This window comes from Ranitomeya imitator, chromosome 8, assembly GCF_032444005.1.
Source record: "Ranitomeya imitator isolate aRanImi1 chromosome 8, aRanImi1.pri, whole genome shotgun sequence".
NCBI classification, from domain to species: Eukaryota; Metazoa; Chordata; class Amphibia; order Anura; family Dendrobatidae; genus Ranitomeya; species Ranitomeya imitator.
This window is the reverse complement of record NC_091289.1, coordinates 14,643,271-14,671,217: the sequence shown is the minus strand read 5'-3', so window position 1 is coordinate 14,671,217 and position 27,947 is coordinate 14,643,271. Positions and strand designations below refer to the sequence as shown.

General features: G+C 44.0%; 1 protein-coding gene across 5 annotated transcripts; it reads left to right on the top strand.

The window, feature by feature from the left end:
• On the top strand, positions 1-27,947 carry QRICH1 (glutamine rich 1). 5 transcript variants are annotated; one of them, XM_069736359.1, is made up of 11 exons: positions 1-236; positions 4,068-4,386; positions 4,827-4,937; positions 10,539-11,522; positions 22,684-22,855; positions 23,298-23,452; positions 23,580-23,694; positions 24,789-24,897; positions 25,717-25,871; positions 25,952-26,051; positions 27,245-27,947. In XM_069736359.1, exons 2-11 carry the CDS (start codon positions 4,084-4,086, stop codon positions 27,435-27,437), a joined length of 2,397 nt encoding a protein of 798 aa, XP_069592460.1. In that variant the 5' UTR covers positions 1-236; positions 4,068-4,083; the 3' UTR covers positions 27,438-27,947. The 5 variants fall into 5 exon arrangements, with proteins under 5 accessions (XP_069592460.1, XP_069592463.1, XP_069592461.1 ...); XM_069736360.1 differs by lacking the exon at positions 1-236 and adding an exon at positions 726-812; XM_069736361.1 differs by lacking the exon at positions 1-236 and adding an exon at positions 733-915.

The window sequence follows — 27,947 nt, the reverse complement described above, 5'->3', positions numbered from 1 at the left end:
ACGATTGGCTGACGGCTTCTGAATGTAAGATGGCGCCCAGGGAGCTGTGAGGCGAAAATAATCTATCTAAGGAAAAAAAAAAGAAAAAGGGAAACCGTCAGGACGGAGGAGAGGTTCCGAGAGCGGAGCCGCTGGGAGTGACGTGGTGGCGGCGGAGAGAAAAGAAGGAGAAGCCAAGGCCGCGCCGGGGGAGGAGGAGGGGACGGGCTGCCTCCGGACAACGAGCAGCGGGGGAGGTGAGTGATACGGGCGGGACCGCAGGGCCTCAGCGCCCGAATAAAAGCGGCGTCACTCCCCGTGTGACTGGAAGAGCGTGCCCCGGAGCGAGGATCGTCTCCTCTTACCTCAGCGCCGTGTACGCTGCGCGCTCCCGATGTCTGTCACAGCCCGTGCGCGCCCCCGCCGGCGCTCTCACAGGGGGAAAAAAAGCGCGGGATTTCCCCCTTCATCTCAGCACAGCGCACAGCGCTGCCTGACGATATCCCTCCGCTGCCTCCTCTTTCCTTTCAGTCAGAACTAAGTAGCAGCGGAGAAACACCAGCCCCGTGCCTCCACCCGCGGCTCCTCCATCACACGGCGCTGCTGAACCTCACTGGGAGCCGTTATTATATTTGTCGTCAGTCTCCAGAAGGAGAGCGCGGTGCGCGTTACCGCGACTGTGCACACTGGCGAGGACGCGCCTCCACCGCCGCGTCTTCCTCTATACGCGCATGCGCATCCCCTGTAATCCGAGAGGGCGGGGCCAGGGAGAAAGGAGCAATGGCAGCGACGACGAGAACAGACGGCAGCTGACGGGACGCAGCGCAGAAACGGTGCAGTACCGCTGCCGCCGGTCTGGCGGGTCACCACGTGCGGAGGACAGTGGCTAAGCCAGGCTTACTCAGTGACCCGAGCTATTGGGTCCTGTACCAGACGGTGGGCAGTCCCCCGCGGAGCAGTGTGATGTACACGGTGTAAAAGAGTGGCCCGCGCCCCGGATTATAGGCCTGTACTGTACCGGGCGCGTCGTCCATCCGCGGCCGCACTGTTCTGGCCTCCATTGTGGTTATTCTGAGGTGATCGCCACCAAAACCCGCTCAATATGCGTTGGATTTGCAAATGATGACGAAGGCTTCACACATTCACGGCTGCGGACTACGATATCCGGGCCGGTGGTCTCCAGACCCCAGATCATCATTGGGTGGAATCAGCCGAACACATTAATGCCCATCACTGCCCCCTGTGCAGCTCCGTGTCTGCATCGTGCGCCGTCACCTCCGTACAGAAAGTGGATGAGATGATATATATATATATATATATATATATATATATATATATATATATATATATTTTGTTCACATTAGTGAGGGCTCGTGAGCAGAATGGTTTATTTCCATTGTTCCGCGCGCTGCTCATCTGCTACAATTACCTCAGATCCATCCCCCCACTCCAGATTTACTGTAACACTTCATACAGCTCCATGGTGATGTGAGTTAAAGCCATGAATATGGAAGTTTTTCAGCCAATTATTATTATTATTTATATAGCACCATTGATTCCATGGTGCTGTACATGAGAAGGGGTTACATACAAGTTACAAATATCACATACAGTAAACAAACTAACAATGACGGACTGATACAGAGGGGCGAGGACCCTGCCCTTGCGGGCTTACATTCTACAGTTGACTGATAGCCGGGAATAGTAGACCGCATTGAGGCACACAGCACAAATAATGTCACATGTTATTTGTGTCCAAACCTGTCTCCCCAGCCCAAGGTGTGCAGGAGACATGGTGACGATTTAGTGCCGAGTCCTGTTTATAATCTTTTAGGCAATGGAGCCAGCAGCGGTCAACCAGGACACCACTGTGCATGGAAAAGGGAATCCTCACATTCCCAGATGTTGGAGCCTCACTAATCATAAAATAACAGGTGCCAGCGATCTGCTGTCGCTTCATAAGATGTAACCAGAGTATGCTAGACACTTGTGCCACTGATGAGCTCGGCTTGTGGAAAAGTGTAAGGTAACCAGTGATGTGCCCACCTAAGGATGCGAGTACTGAGGCTACGTTCACATTTGCGTTCTGCCGGGCTGCGTCGGGCGCAGCTGTGGCGACGCATGCGCATGGGGGCACATGGACATGCGTTTGCATGTATTTTGCGATGCATGCGTCTTTTTTGCCGCGAGCGTTAGGGCGCAGAGGACGCAGCAAGATGCATTTTTTTTGCGTCCAAAATCCGGCAAAAAAAAAAAGGACGCGTGCGTCGCAAAACTATGCATTTTGCATGCGTTCTTGTTTGCGTTGTGCGTTGCGTCGCCGACGCAGCAGCGCACAACGCAAATGTGAACGTAGCCTAAGATGGTCCAGAATCACAAGAGTGGCATCAAGTCAGATGGATCCAATTCATTTATTCATCACCATAATCCTGTATTTCCTGCACCCCCTGCTTAACATTACTGGACTTTAGATTTTCTTTAAAGTTCTCTTAAATACATTTGGGCAAAAATCTGGTGTGCCAACTTGGCCATAGTGGGGTGGTGTCGGAGGCGTAATGTTCCTGTATGGGTGCAGCTCTGGAGACGTTTTAGAGACAAGGTCGTGGCAGGAGAGGACAAGTCTTGCTTACCAGAAACTGTCATGGTTTTCCTGATGTCCATTTCTGTTTGCTAGAAAACTTGTTGCTGCACCTTGGCCAGTTATATACATTAGTGCATTGCAACTGCAGAAGTCATTGTAAATGGAGAACCAGAAGTCCCAGCAGCATGTGATAAGCATGCTTAAAAAACAACAAATTTTTGGATTTCTTCCTCCAAAGCATGGGGGCTGTTTTCTTGTTCTTGCCATTTTTTCAAGTCCCATATTCACCGTCCGTCCGGCAGTGATGTCTGGATAGGGCCTAGGTCTCCTGACTCTCCAGCCTCATAGGGATAAATGACATCCACGGCTGATCCACTAAGGATTGCAGAAAAAAGCTACTGGTTAAATCTATGGACTGTTGCCTACCCAGCAGGGCTGTGGAGTCGATAAGCCAAACCTCCGACGCCTCAATTTCCATGACTCCGACTCCACAGCCCTGCTACCCAGTCCAGACTTCGTAGTCCATACTCAGACCGTGATACACACTTGCGATACGAGCCTCGGAGCTAGTTCTGGTTTTATATTTACACATATCATGTATAGAATAGTTGTCACGTGTCTTTAATACCGTAATTGTGTTAACTTAGTGGGTCGGTGAGTTTACACAGATATATTAATACTGGAGCATACAGTAAATATAGAAGTAACGGCTCACAGATCTTGGGGGATGTTCCTGCCTGGCCGGTATAATATACTTTATACTATTGTAATGGAGGCTGTTTGCTTTAACGATCCATACAAGAACAGAAAGGAGGATGTGCCATGCTGGGCCTGAGCTCTTTCCACATGTCCCTGGATCCTTGTGCTTCCTCCCCCTCCCCTCTGTCTTTGTGCATGAGCCTCCATTGTAGTGGCAGAGTCCTGTATCACGCGGGCACGTTCACAGCCGCAACAGACGCTTTTGTAGGAAGGGAATTCCCTGACAGAGACCAGAAGGGAGGGTGAACAGAGGCCTGGGTTCAGCAGAAGGCCACTTCGTCCCTGGGTCACTACTGAGTGTGACATTAACCCCTCCATGACTGCAGTAATTATCTGTTTATTGGTTTCATGGGGTGCCAGACAGCTAAGGTGGGCATGGACTGAACAATTGCAATTAATGATCTGTTTATATTGATCATAGACATCATCGCACTCGCTCTGTTTTCTTGATCATTAATTACAATGCAAGTAGATAATTTTTGCGATAATGTAAAGTTTTGCACTGGAAATGCATCGTGATGTTGTAGTTTGTTCATTCAACATCCTTAAAGGGGATAATCTTCATGCCTATGGGCAATATTAGCCAATACAATTATTTATGCTAGTAAATAGCTGTCTGTTCTGTTAGCCTATATAACAATACCCTAATTTAAGGGCAGTTTGTATGTGTTCAATATTTAAGTTTTCTCTCAATTTTAAATTGATTAGCAATTTTAGCCTTTGCCTAATTATTGACTCCTAATTGCAGGATTTGAGTGTGCGCTATGAATAACTCTCTGGAAAACATTTCGTTTGAAGAGTATGTCCGCTTGAAAGCTCGGACCGTCCCGCAACACAGGATGAAGGAGTTTCTGGATTCATTGTCTTCGAAAGGGCCCGATTCCATGCAGGAGTTTCATCAGCCCCCCACCAGCACCATGGTGTATCAGCAAGGGGCCAACTGTATTTACACAGACAGCACAGAAGTGGCCGGATCGCTGCTGGATCTGGCTTGCCCTGTGACCGCGAGTGTTCAGCAACAGGCCCAGCAAGAACAGCAAATCCAAGTGCAACCCCATCAAGTGCAGGTGACTGATCATTCTTTTATTTTTCGGTAATTATTGCACAATATCCTCGCATGGTTTTAGTTTGGATGCATTGAGGTTGCTTAAAAGGGTTCTACAGTTTTAATAATGGGATTATTGACTATTTGGGTAAGCATGAAAGGTAAATATATACCCATAGATAATAAAATTTGCTTTATGTAAGTTGCCGCTTGTATAGATGGTATATACTTTTAACAACACTCATTATATACGGCTGTAGAACCCCTTTAATAACTTTCGTTTGAACTTCCATTTTGCTTCCATCACACTAGTTGAAAATTAAGAGATGTTTTACAATGAGGAAGCCTGATCTCCTAAATGAAAGGGTCACTATTTTCACATGCCCGGAGATTTGAGATGTCTGAAGCCTTTTTTTCTTTAGCTCACGATGTTGGTGGCTGAGTTTCCATTGTTGATTTCAGATTCCCGACGTGCTCATCAGACCTTGGATCCACTACCCTGCCCCTCAACTGAATCGAATCAACCTCTCTCCCGAGGGGTCGCAGGACTCTGGTATTTCAGAAGATTTGTTGGTCAGTTTCCCAAACTCCCAGGCTATTTACATATATATATAAATCTGCAACTACATATTCTCCTCCTAAAATTTGGGACAAAGTTTCCAAGTTCAGATTAGTTTTCAGTTCAAGGATAAATTGTCCTCATCCGGAAGAAAGTAACAGTTCCGTTACTTATAATCTTGTGCTTTATGCAGCTCTTGCATAAAGACTTTTTTTTTTCCTTGATGCATCAGTAACAATATTGCTAGAAAGCATGTATATGATTTTTCTTTTCCCTCTACGCTGGAGGTGACAGGCTTAATATTTCTATGACTTTATGGCTCCAGTAAGTTGATACCATGAGAATAGCGGTTAACATGGTAACTGTTTTCAATAGACAGGAAAAGATTAGGTCATGTATTTGTGTATTGGCTTAATCACATGACCGTACATCAGCCATCTTCTCCGATCCGTTTTATGACTGTAATTCCCAGCCGTATTTGTGCTGTCTTCCGACCTGAACGAACAGCTTTGTAGGAGTATAAGATGCTGTTCGTTCTGGTCAGGAGACCAACAATGATGCCGGGAATTGCAGCCATAACACGGAACAGAAAAGTCCTGATAAAAACGGGACTGTTAAAGTATAGTGAAAATGTAGTTTTTTGGCTTATTACATGCACATCCTTTTGTTGCTTTTTTATGTATCGTAAGTTTTTATACCTTATGATATGACGACAGGAAATATCAAGTCAGGAATACACCTTGTGAAAGAACCATTTAATAAAATAGAGCTGTACACGTGAGCCCTAAAAGAGAGACGACCCGTTTCCTCCTGGAGGTTTTGCATTTTATTATCGGCACAATTATAATCCTCACACCTCGTTGTCTCAGGGCATCTCCAAATCTTTTTTCAGGCACCTAAGGAGAGCAATATAATAATTATGTGCAGATGGATCCAGTTTCATGTTGGCTCACGCTGGTCATTTCCGTCCCTGGTGGTATATTTCTCATTGGTGCTTTGTTTTTCTGTGCAGTCATTTAATCTGTTTTTTGATGTCTTGTTTTTCTCACCTGTAGTTCTATTTATACGTTTGTTTGGTTTTTAAAACTTGTAACTTTTAAACAACTGGACCGTCCAGCTCTCCTGATATGTCTAATGCCAATACTACGGCAACTGTTTGTAAAACTGTATTTATATATTATATACACACACAATGGGTACGGAAAGTATTCAGACCCCTTTACATTTTTCACTTTGTTTCATTGCAGCCATTTGGTAAATTCAAAAAAGTTCATTTTTTTCACATTAACGTACACTCTGCACCCATCTTGACTGAAAAAACAGAAATGTAAACATTTTTGCAAATTTATTAAAGAAGAAAAACTGAAATATCACATGGTCATAAGTATTCAGCCCCTTTGCTCAGTATTGAGTAGCAGCACCTTTTGAGCTAGTACAGCCATGAGTCTTCTTGAGAATGATGCAACAAGTTTTCCCCCCCTGGATTTGGGGATCCTCGGCCATTCTTCCTTGCAGATCCTCTCCAGTTCCGTCAGGTTGGATGGTGAACGTTGGTGGACGGCCATTTTCAGGTCTCTCCAGAAATGCTCATTTGGGTTTAGGTCAGGGCTCTAGCTGGGCCGGTCAAAAATGGTCAAAGAGTTGTTCTGAAGCCGCTCCTTTGTTATTTTAGCTGTGTGCTTAGGGTTATTGTCTTGTTGGAAGGTGAACCTTTGGCCAATTCTGAAGTAGAGCACTCTGGAAGAGGTTTTCATCCAGGATATCTCTGTACTTGGCCGGATTCATGGTTACTTCAATGACAACCAGTTGTCCTGTCCCTGCAGCTGAAAAACGCCCCCTTATCATGATGCTGCCACCACCATGTTTCACTGTCAGGATTGTATTGGGCAGGTGATTAGCAGTGCCTGGTTTTCACCACATATACTGCTGAGAATTATCACCAAAAAGGTTTATCTTTGTCTCATCAGACCAGATAATCTTATTTCTCATAGCAAACTCTATGCAGGCTTTCATGTGCCTTGCACCGAGGAGAGGCTTCCGTTGGACCACTCTGCCAGACTGGTGGAGGGCGGTGACAGTTGACTTTGTGGAACTTTCTCCCATCTCTTTACTGCATCTCTGGAGCTCAGCCACAGTGATCTTGGGGTTCTTCTTTATCTCTCTCACTAAGGCTCTTCTCCCATTGCTCCGTTTGGCTGGACAACCTGGACTAGGAAGACTTCTGGTGGTCCCAAGCTTCTTCCATTTAAGGAATATGGAGGCCACTGTGCCCTTAGGAACCTTGTGTTCTGCAGAAATTCTGTTGTAACCTTGGCCACAATTGTCTCTGAGCTCCTTGGCCAGATCTGTGCCTTGCCACAATTCTGTCTCTGAGCTCCTTGGCCAGTTGCTTTGGCCTCATGATTCTCATTTGCTCTGACATGCACTGTGAGCTGTGAGGTCTTATATAGACAGGTGTGCACCTTTCCAAATCAAGTCCTATCAGTTTAATTAAAAACAGCTGGACTCCAATGAAGGAGTAGAACCATCTCAAGGAGGATCACAAGGAAATGGACAGAATGTGACTTAAATATAAGTGTCTGAGCAAAGGGTCTGAATACTTATGACCATGTGATATTTCAGTTTTTCTTTTTTATGAAATTTGCAAAAATTTCTACATTTGTTTATTTTTCAGTTAAGATGGGGTGCAGAGTTTACAATATTGTGAAAAAATGAACTTTTTTGAATTTACCAAATGGCTGCAATGAAACAAAGAGTGAAAAATGTAAAGGGGTCTGAATACTTACATAATGTATAATAATACATAATAATGTCAATCAAAATTAATATCCAATAGAGGCCTGGATTTGGAATGATACTCGAAATCAAAGTGGAAAATCAAATTACAGGTTGATCCAACTTTAGTGGAAATGCCTCAAGACAAGGAAATGAGGCTCAGTAGTGTGTGTGGCCTCCACGTGCCTGTATGACCTCCCTACAATGCCTGGGCATGCTCTTGATGAAGCAGTGAATGGTCTCCTGAGGGATCTCCTCACAGACATTAAAGCATCAGTCAACTCCTGGATAGTCTGGTGCAACGTGGCGTTTGGATGAAACGAAACATGATGTCCGATATGTGCTCTATCAGATTCAGGTTTGGGGAATGGGCAGGCCAGTCCATAGCATTAATGCCTTCATCATGCAGGAACTGCTGACACACTTCAGCCACATGAAGTCTGGCATTGTTATGCATCAGAAGGAACCCACGGCCAACTGCATCAGCATATGGTCTCACAAGGGGTCTGAGGATCTCATTCCGGTATCTATTGGCAGTCAGGCTACCTCTGGCGAGCACTTAGAGGGCTGTGCGGCCCTCAAAAAGTAATTCCTTCCCACACGATTACTGACCCAATGCCAAACCGGTCATGCTGGAAGATGTTGCATGCAGCAGAATGTTGTCCACGGCGTCTCCAGACTGTGGCCCATGTGCTCTGTTTGAAACTGCTCTCATCCGTGAAAAGCACGGCACAAATGTTGAATGTTGGTGTTCTCTGGCAAATGCTGATCACCCTGCATAGTGTTGGGCTGTAAGCACTACAAACACTTGTGAATGTCGGGCCCTTATACCACCCTCATGGAGTCTTTCTCATAAGTTGAGCAGACAAATGTACCATGTGTTAGTGGCCTGCTGGAGGTAATTTTGCAGGGCTCTGGCACTGCTGCTCCTGTTCCTCCTTGCACAAAGGAGGTAATGGTCCTACTGCCCCTTCATATCTCCTGGTGTTCTGGCCAGTCTCCTGGTATCTGCTCCATACTCTGGAAACTGCTGACAGACAACGCTACCCTTTTTGACACAGCTCTCATAGTGCAGCTCATCCAGGATGGCACATCAATCTTAGCAACTTCTGTGGGTTGTAGAGACCACCTTATGCTACTGTACAGTATCTCTAGGGGTGAGAGCAATGACAAAATGCGAAAGTGACCAAAACAGCCAAAAAGGATAACAGAGAAATGGTCTGTGGTCACCCCCTGCAGAACCACTCCTTTTATAAGGGTTGTCTTCCTAATTGCCTATCATTTCTACCTGTTGTCAGTTCCATTTGCACAACAGCAGGATAAATCGATTCACAATCTTTATAACTGGACAGGATGATTTCACAGAAGTGTGATTGACTTGGAGTTACACCGTGTCCTTTAAGTGTTCCATTTTTTTTAGAGCTGTGTATATATATATGTGTGTGTGTGTGTGTGTGTGTGTATATATATGTGTATATCTATATCTATATATATATCTATATATCTATATCTATAGATATATATATATAGATATAGATATATCTATCGATATATATATATAGATATCTATCTATATATATCTATCTATCTATATATCTCATATATATATATATATATATATATATATATCTATACATACATACATACATACATACATACATACATACATACATACATACATACATACATACACGCGCACAGCATAGACAATACTGACATTACAGCAGGAGATCGCAGAGGATACATTTTGTGACGTAAAAACAGTCAGTGAAATATTTTACCTGACAAAAGAAATCCTCTCTGATCCCCTGCTGTAATGCCAGTATTGTCTTTTGCTTCCTCCCCTGCCCAGGAAACGCGGTATGCTCTGTACACGGTCAGACACAGACAATTTTTAAAATGAACTTTCGTTCGTGGGAAAACCCCTTTAATGTGACCAGTTTCCTCTGCCTGTAGACACGTCGCGCATCTGCCGCCGGGATCAGCCGAATGATTTAGTGCGCCTGCGCGGAATTTGCGCAGGCCCAATAAATCAGGCCTCTGCCATTTTTGTGCAGACCGATAGCAGCAGTCAGATTAAAACTGCGCATGCGCTCCTCCTGTACAAAGAGGGCGGTAGTCAGTGAATCATTCGACTGATCTTGGCGGTATTCGCGATGGTGCTCCGCTGTTGGTACCGCGCAAGAGGCTGCGTACAGCGTATACAGTGTGTGTGGTGTGTACATGTGTGTGGTGCGACAGTGTTCCTCTGATGGTACCGCACAAAAGGCTGGTACCACCAGCAGTTTCCATATTGAGACTGGGTGTCCCAATATGGGGGTCTGTGAACTTCCCCCACTTGGAATTCTGGGATCTGGATGGAACAGGATGTGTGTATATGTGTGAGTATATATGTATATATATATATGTATATATATATATATATATATATATATATATATATATATATATATATATTGGGAAGGGGCTTACGCCATTTTTTCTGCGGTCACGTTAACACTGCTGCATAATTGTATTTACAAAAATTGTACACAAAAGGGCAAGTCTTGTGCAGATCTACTATTAAACAGTCTTAAAGGGTTTATGTGGGACTTTAGAGCTTATTTTTTTGCCTGCCTGTTTTTGCCCTATGATGATCTGTTCCAGCTCAGGGAGGTCATGCACCGTTCCTGTCGCCATTCTCCTGCTTCAGGTGACATCACATAGACAGAGCAGCTACTTCTCTTCCACTGTGATCTGTCAACTAGGCGTCACTGCTGATGTCATGTCATGCTGATTGAGAGCATTTATTTGCTATGTTTTTTGTCTGCATTATTAATCGATATTCACTTGTTTTCCAGGTGCAGCAATCTCCCCAGCAGGTGACTGCCCAGCAGCTCTCGCCACAGCTCAGTGTCCATCAGTCTAATGAGCATCCAATCCAAGTACAAGTCCAGATCCAGGGATCGGCTCAGTCTCAAACGGCACAAAATGTACAGACGATACAGACTCAGTCCCTTCAGTCCGCCAATGCTGCACAGCAGCTCACAAACTCCCAGTTACAGGTGGCTCAGATCCAGGTGCAGCATGTTCAACCTGGCCAGCAGATGCAACCCACGGACCTCCAGGATGACCATATACAACACCAACAGATACAGGCACATATGGTTGCAGGACAGTCGGTGGGCAGTGGGATTCAGATACAAACAGCTGGGGCGCTTTCACCTCCTCCCTCACAGCAGGGCTCTCCAAGAGAGGGAGAACGGCGATCTAGCACTTCAAGTGTCCTCCAGCCTGTAAAGAAACGTAAGGTGGACATGCCCATTACTTTGTCATATGCAATTTCAGGCCAGCCAGTTGCAGCTGTACTTGCAATTCCACAAGGCCAGCAGCAAAGTTACGTTTCCCTGAGGCCAGATTTGTTGACAGTGGACAGTGCTCACTTATATGGAGCCACAGGCACGATTACAAGCCCCACAGGAGAGACTTGGACGATCCCGGTGTATTCAGCAAATACTCGCAGCGATTTGCAGCAGCAAAACATAACCCACATTGCCATCCCTCAAGAGGCCTATAATACCGTCCATGTCACAGGCTCTCCCACCGCCATGACTGCTGTAAAACTAGAGGATGACAAGGACAAAATGGTAAAAAATCATGAGGAAGTAGTGCAGACTCTGGCAAACTCCCTTTTTCCGGCCCAGTTTATGAATGGGAACATCCACATTCCGGTTGCTGTCCAGGCAGTGGCAGGGGCTTATCAGAATACGGCACAGACTGTCCACATATGGGACCCCCAGCAGCAGACGGCGCTGCATGAGCAAGTGCAGCAGCATCAGCTACAGGTAACGTACGGAGCGGGGTGGAGGACAAAGTCTGGGAACCTTATTGTTTACACTTGTTATAATAACGTATAGGTTGAAAGTCACCGGAATTTACATATGCATGTTCTATAAGGAGAGTAAAGAAACCTTATTTATAAAGCCATAAATGTGGTATTAATTAGGCCTTAGGGTGATAGAGACTGAGCAAACTAATGTTCTGGATTGACTTGTGAAATCATCGGAGCCAAAACCCGCAGTGGATTATAGCGCAGATTGACCATGTGAAAACACAGCAACCATATGTCTCCTGAACTGACAGCCCCTTATATGTCTGAGGTTGCTAGTTCAGATCAGGAGGACCATACTCGAGCAAGAAAATGCTGTTGTAACACATAACATAAAAGATGGCCACTCTAGTTACATGAATGCACCCTTAGATGTAGCACTGTGGCAATACACACAAAAATGCGTCAGCACTCTGCAGACATTAATTACATGTTACATTTGCCGCACACAAATATTTTTTTTTGTTTTTTTCTGCACATTTTGATCAAAGCATATGAGCCCATCAAGACGACCTCTTTTAGATGGGTCCCTATGCTAAACAGACTCGCCTCTCTCTGGGAAAGGGAGCCGTCAAATACCATATTTTAGTCTGTTATGGCCACAGTCCCCCTCCGCCTGATCCATATATTCCTTTGAGGCTGTTGGTTGAGGTGGTATACCTGCAGCCCCAACACATAGGGTAGTAATAGTGTGAATGCACCCTTAGCCTTATGACCTATGGGAAAATTAGGATCTAGCTATTCTCTATTTTAACTAAAAATAATATCTAGATCCTGCTTTTTCCCCAAGTTCATTTGGGTCTATGCACAAGGAGGGAAGTCTGTTCAGTACAGGGTCCCAGCTAAATAGGTTGCCTTATCGCTGCCAGATGGGCTCACACACTTTAAAGGGAACTTGTCACCCCCAAAATCGAAGGTGAGCTGAGCCCACCGGCATCATGGGCTTATCTACAGCATTCTGTAATGCTGTAGATAAGCCCCCGATGTATCCTAAAAGATGAGAAAAAGAGGTTATATTATACTCACCCAGGGGCGGTCCCGCTGCGGTCCGGGGCCTCCCATCTTACGATGACGTCCTCTTCTTGTTTTCACGCTCCGGCACAGGCGTACTTTGTCTGTCCTGTTGAGGGCAGAGCAAAGTACTGCAGTGCGCAGGTGCCAGGAAAGGTCAGAGAGGCCCAGCGCCTGCGCACTGCAGTACTTTTCTCTGCCCTCAACAGGACAAAGTACGCCTGCGCCGGAGCGTGCTGGTGTAGCATGGCTGTAATTCATGTCTTCATTGTTTAACATGTCGTGTTGTGTCCCGTCTCCCACCCCTCTAAAATCTGTTACTATGGTTGATTTTAGTTTTTGTAGTTTTTTTTTTAATGCATAATGGCAAGGGAGAAAAAAGCCTTAAAACGACCTCCTACACATTACTTGTGCATACGTTTACTGTGTAATGTCCTGGCCGCTTTCTGGTTTCTGTTTACATACGGCTTTTAATCTCCTCTGACTGTCTCCTTTCTACACAATTCACAAGTGTTTGCACATGCAAGGTTTGGTTGGTCAAGTTTAGTTTTATTTTTAGCCGCACTGAGCGAAAATTATGGGACGACTAAGAAACACGTTCCCTCTTTACCCAGGACTGACGTAGATATTTTAGAGTCAATCTTTGTTTCTCCCAGACTTAAATTCTTTGTGTAAAGAGAAAAAATGTAATGAACTTGACGAGAATCATATGATGATGGGATTTGTCTTGACGAGCCATGATTAACCTTCATATCTGTGAAAGGGCCAATTACCACCTATGACTACATAAATATTCATCATGCTGGTCGAGAGATACACAGTAGTTATAAGAAGTCTACACACCTCTGATTACCAGTTTTTGTAAATGTAAAAATCGTACCAAGAATAATTATTTCCCAACTTTTTTTCACCTTAATGTCGCCCATAATTATCCGTACCATTCAAAAACAAGTGTTTTCGGGTGAAAAAAGAAAAATTTAAAATAATGGTGCATAAATGTGCACATGCTTACACTAAAACTTTGTTGAAGTTCCCGTTGAATTTATAACAGCACTCAATCTTGTTGGGTTGAAGTTTCAGCATTGCACATCTAAAATTGGCGATCTTTGCCCACTCTTTGTTGCATCCGTAAAATTGTGGGAGCCATCTCCTCTTAAGGTCACCCACAGATTTTCACTTGGATTCAGGTCTGGGATCCGGCTGGACCATTCCAAAACTTGTATCGTCTGGCGAAGCCATTCGTTTGTTCATTTGGGAGTATGTTTAGTGTCGAATTGTGAAATTCCTCCCTCTTCATTTATTTACTTATTTTTTTTTTTTTTAACCAGAGGCTTGAGGGTATGTGCATACGATCAATAAACGCTGAGGTTTGGATGCTGCGTACTTGTGCAGAGTCCAACCTGCAGCGTCCAGATGTTAAAGCATAGTGGATGGGATTTCTAAAATTCCCATGCCCACTATGAGTCCAGAGACTCCCATGTCTCACCTGCAGAGACGGACATGCAGCGGCGTTTCTCCAGACTGCAGCATGGCTATTTATTTTGCGGAGACACGAGCCGCCACAAAATGCATATCACCCGTACAGTGTATTGGACTCGGTGAATCCACCTGTGTCCAATAGCCAGCAGCGCTTTGGACACGGTGGACATGCGCTGTGTCTAAAGTGCTGCCAATTCTTGACTGTGTGCACCTACCCTAAACAACAACAACCCTATGGCATTATCCCTCCTCCACCATCTATACAGCGGGCACAATGCAGTCAGGCGGGTAACGTTTTCCTAGAGTCACCAAACCCAGACTCCTCCATCAGACGCCAGTTAGAAAAGTGCAATCCATCACTGCACAGAACACGTCCCCTCCGGAGTCCAGTGGTGGCAGCTTTACACCACTCCACCCGATGCTCGGCATTGTGCTTGGTGATGTACGGCTGCATGCAGCTGCTCGGTCATGGAGCTCCCGGAGGGGACGCAGTGTTTGTGCTGATACCAGAGGAGGTCTGGACTCTGCAGTTATGGGGTCAGCAGAGAGAGGGTAAATTTTCTGCCCTCTGCTCCTCCGCACTCGGCCCCCCACTCTGAAATGTTATGGGGTCTCCACTTCATGGCTGAGTTGCTGCGATTCCTTCCAGTTCTCAATAAGAGTTGTCAGCCATCCAGAAATTCAAAGACCGTCCATAAAAACAGGTCAGTATTTTGCCCTGTCTGTAAATTTTTGAAGCTGAAGAAACTTACACAATTATTTTTTACTGTAATTAACATTATACAGTTTGCAGTGAACGCAGATGATCTCTTCATATTCGAGTTATGGGCTATGGACATGTATCACTTATAATAATGATTTGTGATAGGTTTTCCAATGTGTCTAAAAAATATTTTGTCTGCAAATTTTTTTAATTTTTTTTTTTTATAAGCTGTCCAGAAAAAAAAAGTCAAGTTGGCAACCCTGTTCTCAATAATATCACTCAAAGGTGGTGGGAATATTTAGGAAGAAATGTCATAATCTGACTTGTTACGCCGATGGCTCCTATTACAGGACCGCGCTGGTGTCTGAGTTCTGCACCACCGGCCGTTCTGTCACATGTTAATAAAGGCAGACGACACAGCGGGGGGCAGATGTTATACAACAGGGTCAGCGGACTGAATGAAAATCTCGATTTCAATGATTAAAATGTTTGATCGTTTCCGCATGTAATGTATATTTTTGTCAATACATGCCCCTAGTGATGTCACAGCGGTTTAATCATCTAAAACAGGGATGTGAAACTCAAATACAAACAGGGCCAAAAAAAAAAAAAAAAATTTAATTTAATAACTAAATTTATATAGATGGAGTCGAATAGAAAATGATCACATGGAAGTTTGTGAGTAAATATGTTACAGGTGTCTGCTGGGCCAACCCAGCAATCGTGTAATATTCCCATAATGATATCTGTATAATACAATCATTCGCAGAAAGCCTTGCCTTAAGGGATGGTGTGTGCAATGTCTAATTATGATCTATGAATCATTTTTTGACTGTTCTGATCGCACTAGCGCACCCACACAATTACTGTAGAGGACATGACTGACGCCAGGCCCTGGAAATCCAGTAATGAAATAAATCTCCATAAATGTATGCTGGTGTGAGTTCATACAGATCTGTGCCGGGGAAACAAGGGTACAACACACTGGAATTAATGGTGTTCTGAAAAGGTGATCGGCCTTATGTGTGTGTGTGCGAGGCCTCCGCTTATCCCATTTCTCTAGTAATATTGCATGTCCTGATCTGATATGTATGGCACATCATTTCCTTTCCAGCCTAGGCAGAGTCATAAAAAGTGCTATTGCAGAGCTATACAAAGCATCCATTTGGCCTTTATCTATGGTGATTTATCCACCCCTGTCGTAATGCCTTGATTTGACAGTTTTGAACACTTTTTAATGCTTCCAAAAGTGAAATGTGGAAAGGCTGAAATTTAAACCCCTTCCTGCACCGTGATTAAATATTGAACTGGATCTGTACGGGCCAAGAAGTTGCAACGATTGACACTACAATAACTCGTTCGGTGGCCATTTAAGTACCTTTTCCATGTGCAAAGCAAATAGTATCTGGATGAAGGCTCACTAATATGACCGTTTGCAAGGTGACAGAATGGGGGAAATGTGCTGGCTGTGGTCACGCTGCAGACAGTCTGTGATGAGATGAATGTGCCCAGCACTGTCCTGGTAAATGAGCCCCTTTTTTGTGATTTAAAAAAAAAAAAGACTAAAATGCAACCCTAAGGTTGTGTGCACACATTCCGGATTTTTCGTGTTTTTTCACCGCCAAAAAAAAAAAACCCGCTCACATTAAGCATCCTATTAACCCCTTCCCGACCCATGACGCCACGTAGGCGTCATGAAAGTCGGTGCCAATCCGACCCATGACGCCTATGTGGCGTCATGGAAAGATCGCGTCCCTGCAGATCGGGTGAAAGGGTTAACTCCCATTTCACCCGATCTGCAGGGACAGGGGGAGTGGTAGTTTAGCCCAGGGGGGTGGCTTCACCCCCTCGTGGCTACGATCGCTCTGATTGGCAGTTTCACTTTCAACAGCCAGAGCGATTTGTAATATTTCACCTATTATAACTGGTGAAATATTACAATCCAGCCATGGCCGATGCTGAAATATCATCGGCCATGGCTGGAAATACTAATGTGCCCCCACCCCACCGATCGCCCCCCCAACCCCCCGATCTGGCCGGTACACTGCTCCGGCTCCCCTCCGTCCAGTGCTCCGCTCCCCCCCCCCCCCGTGCTCTTGTCCGCTCCCCCCGTGCTCCAATCACCCCCCCCCCCCCCCCCCCGTGCTCCAATCACCCCCCCCTGCACTCCGATCCACACTCCCCCCCCGGTGCTCCGTTCCACCCCCCCCCCCCCCCCCCTTGCTCCATTCCAGCCCCCCGTGCTCCGCTCCACCCCACCCGCGCTCCGATTTCCCCCCCCCCCCACCCCGTGCTCCGATTTCCCCCCCCCCGTGGTCCCCCCCCCACCCCATCATACTTACCGATCCAGCCGGGGTCCCGTCCGTCTTCTCCCCGGGTGCCGCCATCTTCCAAAATGGTGGGCGCATGCGCAGTGCGCCCGCCGAATCTGCCGGCCGGCGGATTCGTTCCAAAGTGCATTTTGATCACTGAGAGAGATTATATCTCAGTGATCAAAATAAAAAAAATAATAAATGACCCCCCCCCCCTTTGTCACCCCCATAGGTAGGGACAATAAAAAAATAAAGAAATTTTTTTTCCCCACTAATATTAGAATAGGGGTAGGGGTAGGGTTAGGCTTAGGGCTAGGGTTAGGGTTTCGGTATGTGCACACGTATTCTAGTCCTCTGCGGATTTTTCCGCTGCGGATTTGATAAATCCGCAGTGCTAAACCGCTGCGGATTTATGGCGGATTTACCGCGTTTTTTTCTGCACAGTTCACTGCGGTTTTACAACTGCGATTTTCTATTGGAGCAGTTGTAAAACCGCTGCAGAATCCGCACAAAGAAGTGACATGCTGCGGAATGTAAACCGCTGCGTTTCCGTGCAGTTTTTCTGCAGCATGTGTACAGCGATTTTTGTTTCCCGTAGGTTTACATTGAACTGTAAACTCATGGGAAACTGTTGCGGATCCGCAGCGTTTTCCGCAGCGTGTGCACATACCTTTAGAATTAGGCTATGTGCACACTGTGCGGATTTGGCTGCGGATTGGCCGCTGCGGATTCGCAGCAGTATTCCATCAGGTTTACAGTACCATGTAAACATGAAAAACCAAATCCGCTGTGCCCATGGTGCGGAAAATACCGCGCGGAAACGCTGCGTTGTATTTTCCGCAGCATGTCAATTCTTTGTGCGGATTCCGCAGCGTTTTACACCTGCTCCTCAATAGGAATCCGCAGGTGAAATCCGCACAAAAAACACTGGAAATCCGCGGAAAATCCGCAGGTAAAACGCAGTGCCTTTTACCCGCGGATTTTTCAAAAATGGTGCTGAAAAATCTCACACGAATCCGCAACGTGGGCACATAGGGTTAGGGTTGGAATTAGGGTTGTGGTTAGGGTTGTGATTAGGGTTATGGCTACAGTTGGGATTAGGGTTAGGGTTGGAATTAGGGTTGTGGTTAGGGTTGTGATTAGGGTTATGGCTACAGTTGGGATTAGGGTTAGGGGTGTGTTGGGGTTAGTGTTGGAGTTAGAATTGAGGGGTTACCACTTGTGATTAGGGTTATGGCTACAGTTGGGATTAGGGTTAGGGTTGGAATTAGGGTTGTGGTTAGGGTTGTGATTAGGGTTATGGCTACAGTTGGGATTAGGGTTAGGGGTGTGTTGGGGTTAGTGTTGGAGTTAGAATTGAGGGGTTACCACTGTTTAGGCACATCAGGGGTCTCCAAACGCAACATGGCGCCACCATTGATTCCAGCCAATCTCGTATTCAAAAAGTCAAATGGTGCTCCCTCACTTCCGAGCCCTGACGTGTGCCCAAACAGTGGTTTACCCCCACATATGGGGTACCAGCATACTCAGGACAAACTGCGCAACAATTACTGGGGTCCAATTTCTCCTGTTACCCTTGTGAATCTAAAAAAATGCTTGCTAAAAAATAATTTTTGAGGAAAGAAAAATTATTTTTTATTTTCACGGCTCTGCGTTGTAAACGTCTGTGAAGCACTTGGGGGTTCAAAGTGCTCACCACATATCTAGATAAGTTCCTTGGGGGGTCTAGTTTCTAAAATGGGGTCACTTGTGGGGGGTTTCTACTGTTTAGGCACACCAGGGGCTCTGCAAACGCAACGTGACACCCGCAGACCATTCCATCAAAGTCTGCATTTCAAAAGTCACTACTTCCCTTCTGAGCCCCGACGTGTGCCCAAACAGTGGTTTACCCCCACTCATGGGGTATCCGCGTACTCAGGAGAAACTGGACAACAACTTTTGGGGTCCAATTTCTCCTGTAACCCTTGGGAAAATAAAAAATTCTGGGCTAAATAATTATTTTTGAGGAAAGAAAACATATTTATTTTCACGGCTCTGCATTATAAACTTCTATGAAGCACTTGGGGGTTCAAAGTGCTCACCACACATCTAGATAAGTTCCTTTCGGGGTCTAGTTTCCAAAATGGGGTCACTTGTGGGGTGTTTCTACTGTTTAGGCACATCAGGGGCTCTGCAAATGCAACGTGACGCCTGCAGAGCATTCCATCAAAGTCTGCATTTCAAAACGTCACTACTTCAATTCCAAGCCCCGGCATGTGCCCAAACAGTAGTTTACCCCCACATATGGGGTATCACCGTACTCAGGAGAAACTGGACAACAAATATTGGGGTCAAATTTCTCCTGTTACCCTTGGGAAAATAAATTGCAGGCTAAAAGATCATTTTTGAGAAAATAATTTTTTATTTTTATTTTCATGGCTCTGCGTTATAAACTTCTGTGAAGCACTTGGGGGTTCAAAGTCCTCACCACACATCTAGATTAGTTCCTTTGGGGGTCTAGTTTCCAAAATGGTGTCATTTCTGGGGGATCTCCAATGTTTAGGCACACAGGGGCTCTCCAAACGTGACATGGTGTCCGCTAATGATTGGAGCTAATTTTCCATTTAAAAAGCCAAATGGCGTGCCATCCCTTCCGAGCCCTGCCGTGCGCCCAAACAGTGGTTTACCCCCACATATGGGGTATCAGCGTACTCGGGACAAACTGGACAACAATATTTGGGGTCTAATTTCTCCTATTATCCTTGGCAAAATAGGAAATTCCAGGCTAAAAAATCATTTTTGAGGAAAGAAAAATTATTTTTTATTTTCATGGCTCTGCGTTATAAACTTCTGTGAAGCACCTGGGGGTTTAAAGTGCTCAATATGCATCTAGATAAGTTCCTTTGGGGGTCTAGTTTCCAAAATGGGGTCATGTCTGGGGGATCTCCAATGTTTAGGCACACAGGGGCTCTCCAAACGTGACATGGTGTCCGCTAACAATTGGAGCTAATTTTCCATTCAAAAAGTCAAATGGCGCGCCTTCCCTTCCGAGCCCTGCCGAGTGCCCAAACAGTGGTTTACCCCCACATATGAGGTGTCGACGTACTCGGGAGAAATTGCCCAACAAATTTTAGGATCCATTTTATCCTGTTGCCCATGTGAAAATGAAAAAATTGAGGCTAAAGAACTTTTTTGTGAAAAAAAAGTACTTTTTCATTTTTACGGATCAATTTGTGAAGCACCTGGGGGTTCAAAGTGCTCACTATGCATCTAGATAAGTTCCTTGGGGCGTCTAGTTTCCAAAATGGGGTCACTTGTGGGGGAGCTCCAATTTTTAGGCACACGGGGGCTCTCCAAACGTGACATGGTGTCCGCTAAAGAGTGGAGCCAATTTTTGATTCAAAAAGTCAAATGGCGCTCCTTCCCTTCCAAGCCCTGCCGTGCGCCCAAACAGTGGTTTACCCCCACATATGAGGTATCAGCGTACTCAGGACAAATTGGACAACAACTTTCGTGGTTCAGTTTCTCCTTTTACCATTGGGAAAATAAAAAAAATTGTTGCTAAAAGATAATTTTTGTGACTAAAAAGTTAAATGTTCATTTTTTCCTTCCATGTTGCTTCTGCTGCTGTGAAGCACCTGAAGGGTTAATAAACTTCTTGAATGTGGTTTTGAGTACCTTGAGGGGTGCAGTTTTTAGAATGGTGTCACTTTTGGGTATTTTCAGCCATATAGACCCCTCAAACTGACTTTAAATGTGAGGTGGTCCCTAAAAAAAATGGTTTTGTAAATTTCGTTGTAAAAATGAGAAATCGCTGGTCAAATTTTAACCCTTATAACGTCCTAACAAAAAAAAATTTTGTTTCCAAAATTGTGCTGATGTAAAGTAAACATGTGGGAAATGTTATTTATTAACTATTTTGTGTCACATATCTCTCTGGTTTAACAGAATAAAAATTCAAAATGTGAAAATTGCGAAATTTTCAAAATTTTCGCCAAATTTCCGTTTTTATCACAAATAAACGCAGAATTTATTGACCTAAATTTACCACTAACATGAAGCCCAATATGTCACGAAAAAACAATCTCAGAACCGCTAGGATCCGTTGAAGCGTTCCTGAGTTATTACCTCATAAAGGGACACTGGTCAGAATTGCAAAAAATGGCAAGGTCTTTAAGGTCAAAATAGGCTGGGTCATGAAGGGGTTAAAAGAATGCAATCCGCATTTTGTATGCACATGCTGCATTTTTTTCCTGAGCGGAAACACATTCCAGAAAAAAACGTAGTATGTTCATTTATTTGCAAAATCGCAGAGATTCCGCACACATAAGAATGCATTGATCCGCTTACTTCCCGCATGGGGCTATGCCCACCATGCGGGAAGTAAATGGATCGTGTGCGGATGGTACCCAGGGTGGAGGAGAGGAGACTCTCCTCCAGGCCCTGGGAACCATATAATTGTTAATTAAAATAAAAAATAGTGATATACTCACCTTCTGATGGCCCCCAGAGTCCTCCCGCCTCTCAGCTGTGCATGCGGCGGCTTCCGTTCCCAGGGATGCTGTGTGCGAAGGACCTGGGATGATGTCACAGTCATGTGACCGTGATGTCATCCCAGGTCCTTCGCACACAGCATCCCAGCCACCGTGTGCACCGCTGAGGAGATCGGGGGCCGTCGGAAGGTGAGAATAACCATTTTTTTTATTATTTTTAATATTAGATCTTTTTACTATTGATGCTGCATAGGCAGCATCAATAGTAAAAAGTTGGTCACACTTGTCAAACACTATGTTTGACAAGTGTGACCAACCTGTCAATCAGTTTTCCAAGCGATGCTACCGATCGCTTGGAAAACGCTAAGCATTCTGCAAGCTAATTACGCTTGTAAAATGCTAGTGTTTAGTGGGAATACGCATGCCAATTCCGCATGCGATATACCCGCGGCAGAAGTTGTGGAATTGCCGCGGAAATTCTGCAACGTGTGCACTTGGCCTCAAACAAAACGCACTTGAAAAAGACTGATATCCAGTAACCTAACACCACCAATGTATTTGGTATCAGGCTTCTTTTGTGTGACAAAAAAGTATTCACTGAAATAGCACCCAAACTGTGACATGTAGAAACTACAACATGTCCTGCAAAAAAACAGGATCCCATATAGTTGTACTGGTGACCTCTTTGGGACTGGGTAATTTTATTTTGTTTTTCTGTCCTATGGGTTTTATTTTTTATTTATTTTTTGAGCTGAATGGTATCCCATTAGTCACATTGCTAGGGAGCGTGATATCGTTTATTTCAATATTTTAAAGCTGCTGTTAGATTGACATGAGCATACAAATAGTTAAACAGTATGGTGGTCTGAGTACGATTGTGGTCTGTGTCGATCGCTGCTGTTTTGGGCAGATGCTGGTTGTGTATTTCTCTTCAATTTTTTTTCTTACGTGCAGACACTGGCTGTGTATTATGCTCTAATCGCTGCTGTTTCGGGCAGATGCTGGTTGTGTAATACTCTGATAGCTGCTGTTACGAGCAGATGATTGCTGTGTATTATACTCTAATCGCTGCTGTTAATGGGCAGATGCTTGCTGTGTATTACACAAATGTAATTGTGTGTATTTTTTTTTTCCCCTCAGTCCCAAACAATTCAAGTCGCGGAGGTTGAGCCACCCCCACAGCCCTCCCCTGAAATGATGCTGCCAAATATACTGAAACCAGAAGAAGGATTAGAAGTATGGAGGAACTGGGCTCAGACAAAGAACGCCGAACTGGAAAAAGACTCCCAAAACAGACTGGCACCCATAGGACGTATGTACAAATTGTCCTTAAACCCTAGTTTTGCCTTGAAATAAGAAATATGGTTAGGTGAAATATTATGTTCCATTCATCTTGGGCTTACAACTCGCAGCATAGACCTTTAAAATCAGACTGTGGCCATAAAATGTGACTTTGTGGAAAATATCTCAGCATGTTACAGAATGCATGTTTTTTGCTTCAGTTTCCTTTATGTATTCTAGGGCTAGCTAAGTGTAAGTGGTGTGGACATGTGTAATTACAGACCATATGTTTGGGAGAGGGGAAGGATTAGGTGCAGTAGCCAAAATCATGAGTGACCCCCCCCCCCCCCAGGAATTACAAGATCAGACAAGCTCCGATGTAATGAAATAGTGCCAAGTAGTAAGACGAGTTCTGGTCTCGCTGCCTGACCAGGTACGACAATACAATGGTCTCATTATATGTCTCCTTCCAGGACGCCAGCTCTTGAGGTTTCAGGAGGATCTCATATCTTCAGCAGTTGCAGAGCTGAATTATGGATTATGTCTCATGACAAAGGAATCTCGCAACGGCGAAGATGAACCCTATGACCCTGACGTGCTCTACTATATTTTCCTTTGTATTCAGAAGGTGGGTAAAATCTTACTTGTTGGTTACGGTCTGTTTTGTGGCACAACCTAAGGGGAGTATGGTGCAAATTCAGTACCTTGTTGTGTGTGTGTGTGTTTTTTAACATGTTTGTAATCTTTCTTTCCAGTACCTTTGTGAAAATGGAAGAGTAGATGATATATTTTCAGATCCTTACTATATAAAGTTTACAGAATGGCTTCACCAAGTTCTGAAAACATTTCAGCCAAGAATTACAACCCTTGGTAAGCTATTCCATATTCTGTAATTGGTTAGTATTCCACATAGGATTTTGTGCATGAATCTAGAACCACAGCTGCTTACTTGTGGGGCCACTCCAGCATCATGTACCCGCCGCCCTCTTCTCCCTGATTGACATTGCTCTTCCCAGATCCTTTTGAAGTGTCACATCTTTTATGACTGCTTAATCTTTTCATAAAACTCTATGCAGCCATAGAACTGAAGACACCCGTCCCCCATAACCACTGTCTTTGTATTGTATTTCCATGAAGCCCAGCCACAGGCTGAGCTTCATAGGAGGTTGTAATTTTATTCTGCAGTATCACAGCATATTGTACAAGCTATCAAACAATTGCAAGTTGAAAAGACTAAAAAAGTGAAGATGAAGGAAAAAATAAAAATGTTTTTAAAGCTTAATTTGCCCCTCTTTCCCACCCCCACCCCTTTTTTAAGTTGAAAAATAAAAAAAAATTGCTGTTAGTGTCCGTAAAACAGGGGTCAGATGAACTTATGAAAACTTGGACATTTTCACCCATATTGTCATCTGTCTTTTCTGTCACATCCGAGGGGCACCAATATTTATACATCATTTTAAAATGTACATGATCAAATGCAGTTTCAGTGTATGTACCCCAAAATGATCAGTAAAAACATTAGCTGATCAGTAAAAACATTAGCTCGTCACTTGCAAAATAAGTCCTCACACTGCTCTTATATATATATTTTTTTTTTTTTACCTTACTTGGAATTTTTTTGTGAGTAGGTACATTGAATGGTAGTATGGTAAAGTTAATTGTCATTCAAAACTATAATTCGTCCTCCAAAAAAAAAGACCTTATGTTATCAAAATAAATAAAGGAGGGGGAGGGAAAATGGAAAACTGCAAATGGTCAAGTGGTAAGGTGCGTGTGTGTATTGGTGTGACGTTGTCTGCTGTGTTAAATTATCTTGATCATCTGGATGTCTTGCCTGTATTTTGTAAAATGTCAGTGAAGAATTTGTGACTTCTTTAATCTCTGCATTAGTTCATTATTTTTGCATATTTATTTTGTGTGATTTAATTTTGACTAATTCTTAATTTTATTTCTCTTTATTCTAGGTTTCGTCATTCCCAGCCATGTGACAGAGGAAATGCTGTGGGAGTGCAAGCAGCTGGGTGCCCACTCTCCTTCTACATTACTAACTACACTTATGTTTTTTAATACAAAGTAAGTAATCCATACAGGGAGTGCCACGTATGCGTATAAGGGTGGCGCCGTTGTGGGAGACCGGTATTCACAGCACTGTAATGTGGCATCAGTAGATGCCTGCTGTATATTCTACTATCTAGTAGAGGTGTCCATACAACACACAGCAGATGTCTGGGCAGTGAGACTACTACAAGGCCATTGGTCTGTGGGAAGCTCTGACATTTACCCTTAGTCACTGCTCTTTAGGGTCCCTTTCTACAACGCCATGCTTTTACATGGGTATTACTCACTGGCCAGTGTCCAGCTGTGTGACCGATTAGCCCCTGCTCTAACAGCTGGAACTGGAACATTACACACAAATATGGAGGGAACTGTACATTTCAGTGATTGGGACAGGGAGAAGCTAATGGCAACATCTGTGATTCCTCATACTAGTCACCTCAGTCCCGACCGTCGCTTTGAAGTCTTTTTTTTCTCTGAGCTGTGACAGCATATAAAAGTAAAGCATACATGTCTGCAGTAATGAAGTCAGTATCTTATTCATGCTGTATATGGCTTGGACAGTATGAATCAGCCAACTGGTTCCCTTTAACCCTTTCATCACTGCTGTCAAGACAAACTGGCATGACTGAAGAGGACCTTTGATTTAGGACGTTGGCAGTTGATCTAGTTAATGGATTGGTGGAGACCTGTCCACTGAGGGGGAAATTTATCAAGACTTAATGTGTGCATGTCTCAATAAATTTTGCTGCATCTTCCAGCTGCCTGTGTCCTGGACTAGATTACATTTCTGGTATAATTTATGCTACTATTAATTTGTTTTCTCTCCCTTATCAGGTATTTTTTGTTGAAAACTGTTGACCAGCACATGAGATTGGCTTTCTCCAAGGTCCTGAGACAAACTAAAAAGAATCCATCAAACCCAAAAGATAAAAGCACCAGCATCCGATACCTTAAGGCCTTTGGAATCCACCAGACAGGGCAACAGAAGGGTAAATCTCTTAGCTTGTGACTACGAGTTGTCTGTGTCTTACGTCCATTATCGATTATACAGGACTCGCTCTCGTTTCAGGTTTTCCAGTTTCAGATGACATGTACGCCGAGCAAATAGAAAATCCTGAAAATCCTCTGCGATGCCCCATTAAACTTTATGATTTCTACCTCTTCAAATGGTATGGAAAACATAATTGGATTCTCAATTTGGGGGTTTAATTGTGGAGAAACCAACTACAATAAAATGCAAAGGGAAACAAAGAAATTTAGTTGCAGTTTGTCTATTTTCCTTCTAAATAGAAATTGAGAGATTAAGGACTCATTTCCATATATTTGGCTGCCCAATATTTTTTCCCCCTTTTTGGAGCTTTAGAAACATATAAAAGTTTAAATTGTAAATGGTGAAATGTGCAAAATAAAAAATAAATATTTGGTATTGCTGCATGTGTTATTGCCTGAGTTAATAAAATATTTATCCCGTATTGTGGATTTCCCCCAAAAATTGAAACTCCAGAGTTGACAATTTTCAGTTGCCATTTTCCCAAGAATATGTGATGAAAAATAATCAATTGTATGTGCCCCAAGCTATCAATCAGAATGTCAGCTCAACTTGAAAAAACAAACCATCTCGAAGATCTATAAACTGAAAAATAAAGTAGCGCATTTCGAAAAATTGTGACCCAAAACTAATTTTTTTCCCCACAAATGTTAAAAAAAAAAATGTAACCACTTAAAAAAAAAAAAAAAAAAAATATATATATATATATATATATCTCCTATACATGTTTGATATTGGCAGTGTTCATTGGGAATAAATGTTGGCAGATTAGTGGGGATGTGCGTCCTGAGACCCCCACACAACACTAAGTGGCGTGCAGCTAAAGGCACGAGATCGTACAGCTCATACCTGAGCGACCACAACAAGCTGAGTACAGATTTGATGAAAAGCATGGTCTTTCTGTTAAATCCGTACTCCGCTTTATGTCTTCGCTCTAACTCCTATAGATTTTGAAAATGAAGGTTCTTGATGCACAAATTGGCCAATGCATGGGAGCCCACCAGCCAGGATAAGGCGACCTCTTTCTGATGGCACCCTAAACCTAATATGTCAGACATGCCTCTCCCAGGTTAAAAGCCTACAAGTTTAAAAGGCCGGTATTATCCAGCATCAATTAAAGACTGCATTAGAGCGCAGTCAGACGGATGTATAAATCAGACCACAATGCATGGACTGGACAGCGACTCTCCCCACCTGAGCGTGATGGCTTCATGCAGCCAGTTTGTGCACCAAGTACCTTAATTTCCTATGCTGGGACGTACCCTAAATCTCATCCAGCATCCTCTCTAATACTCAATCTTATTTCATTTCCAGCCCACAGAGCGTGAAAGGTCGAAATGACACGTTTTACTTGACGCCAGAGCCGGTGGTGGCTCCAAACAGTCCAATCTGGTACTCCACCCAGCCGATCAGTCGAGAGCAGATGGAGCAGATGTTGACCCGAATCCTTATTGTCCGTGAAATCCAGGAAGCCATTGTGGTCGCTGGCGCCACCAACATGCACTAAACAACAACTGGTTCCAGCCGCGGAGGGAATGTGATGGTGAAATAAAATGTACAGACTTTTACACTAAAGACAATGCCTACTTTTTTTTCTATTGGTGTAGTAATGAAGCCCTTTTAGGCTTCTCATGTTTAAAATAAAGTATAAGAAACCCCCTGCACTGTAGCAAACTATACACAATTGTTAAATCTACGAGTACCAAATTCTAGACGAATGGAGGTGACACACAAACTTGTAGACAGATACATTTTTGTCTTCCTGCTTTACAAGGGTTTACATGATGGACTTTTGTGGAAGCAGTCGGCTATTTTGTTGCCTATAAGGACTTGTATTCGGAAGAAAAGCAAAATGTTTAACAATTTTATATTGTGTAATGTATACAAAAAAAAATCCACATAAGCCTACATATATCGACTTCTTCTCCTCTGGCCCAGGTATCTTGGCCTTAAACTGCTGGCATATGAGCCTCCTGTACATTTCTTGTAATATAATATTGTGTATCTGCTCCAGATA

Coding starts and splice junctions, on each gene's coding strand:
- QRICH1 (XM_069736359.1), top strand. CDS start 4,084: ATGAATAACTCTCTGGAAAACATTTCGTTTGAAGAGTATGTCCGCTTG. Junction 23,453..23,579: donor TTTTCCTTTGTATTCAGAAG/GTGGGTAAAATC, acceptor CTTTCTTTCCAG/TACCTTTGTGAAAATGGAAG. Junction 23,695..24,788: donor GCCAAGAATTACAACCCTTG/GTAAGCTATTCC, acceptor TCTTTATTCTAG/GTTTCGTCATTCCCAGCCAT.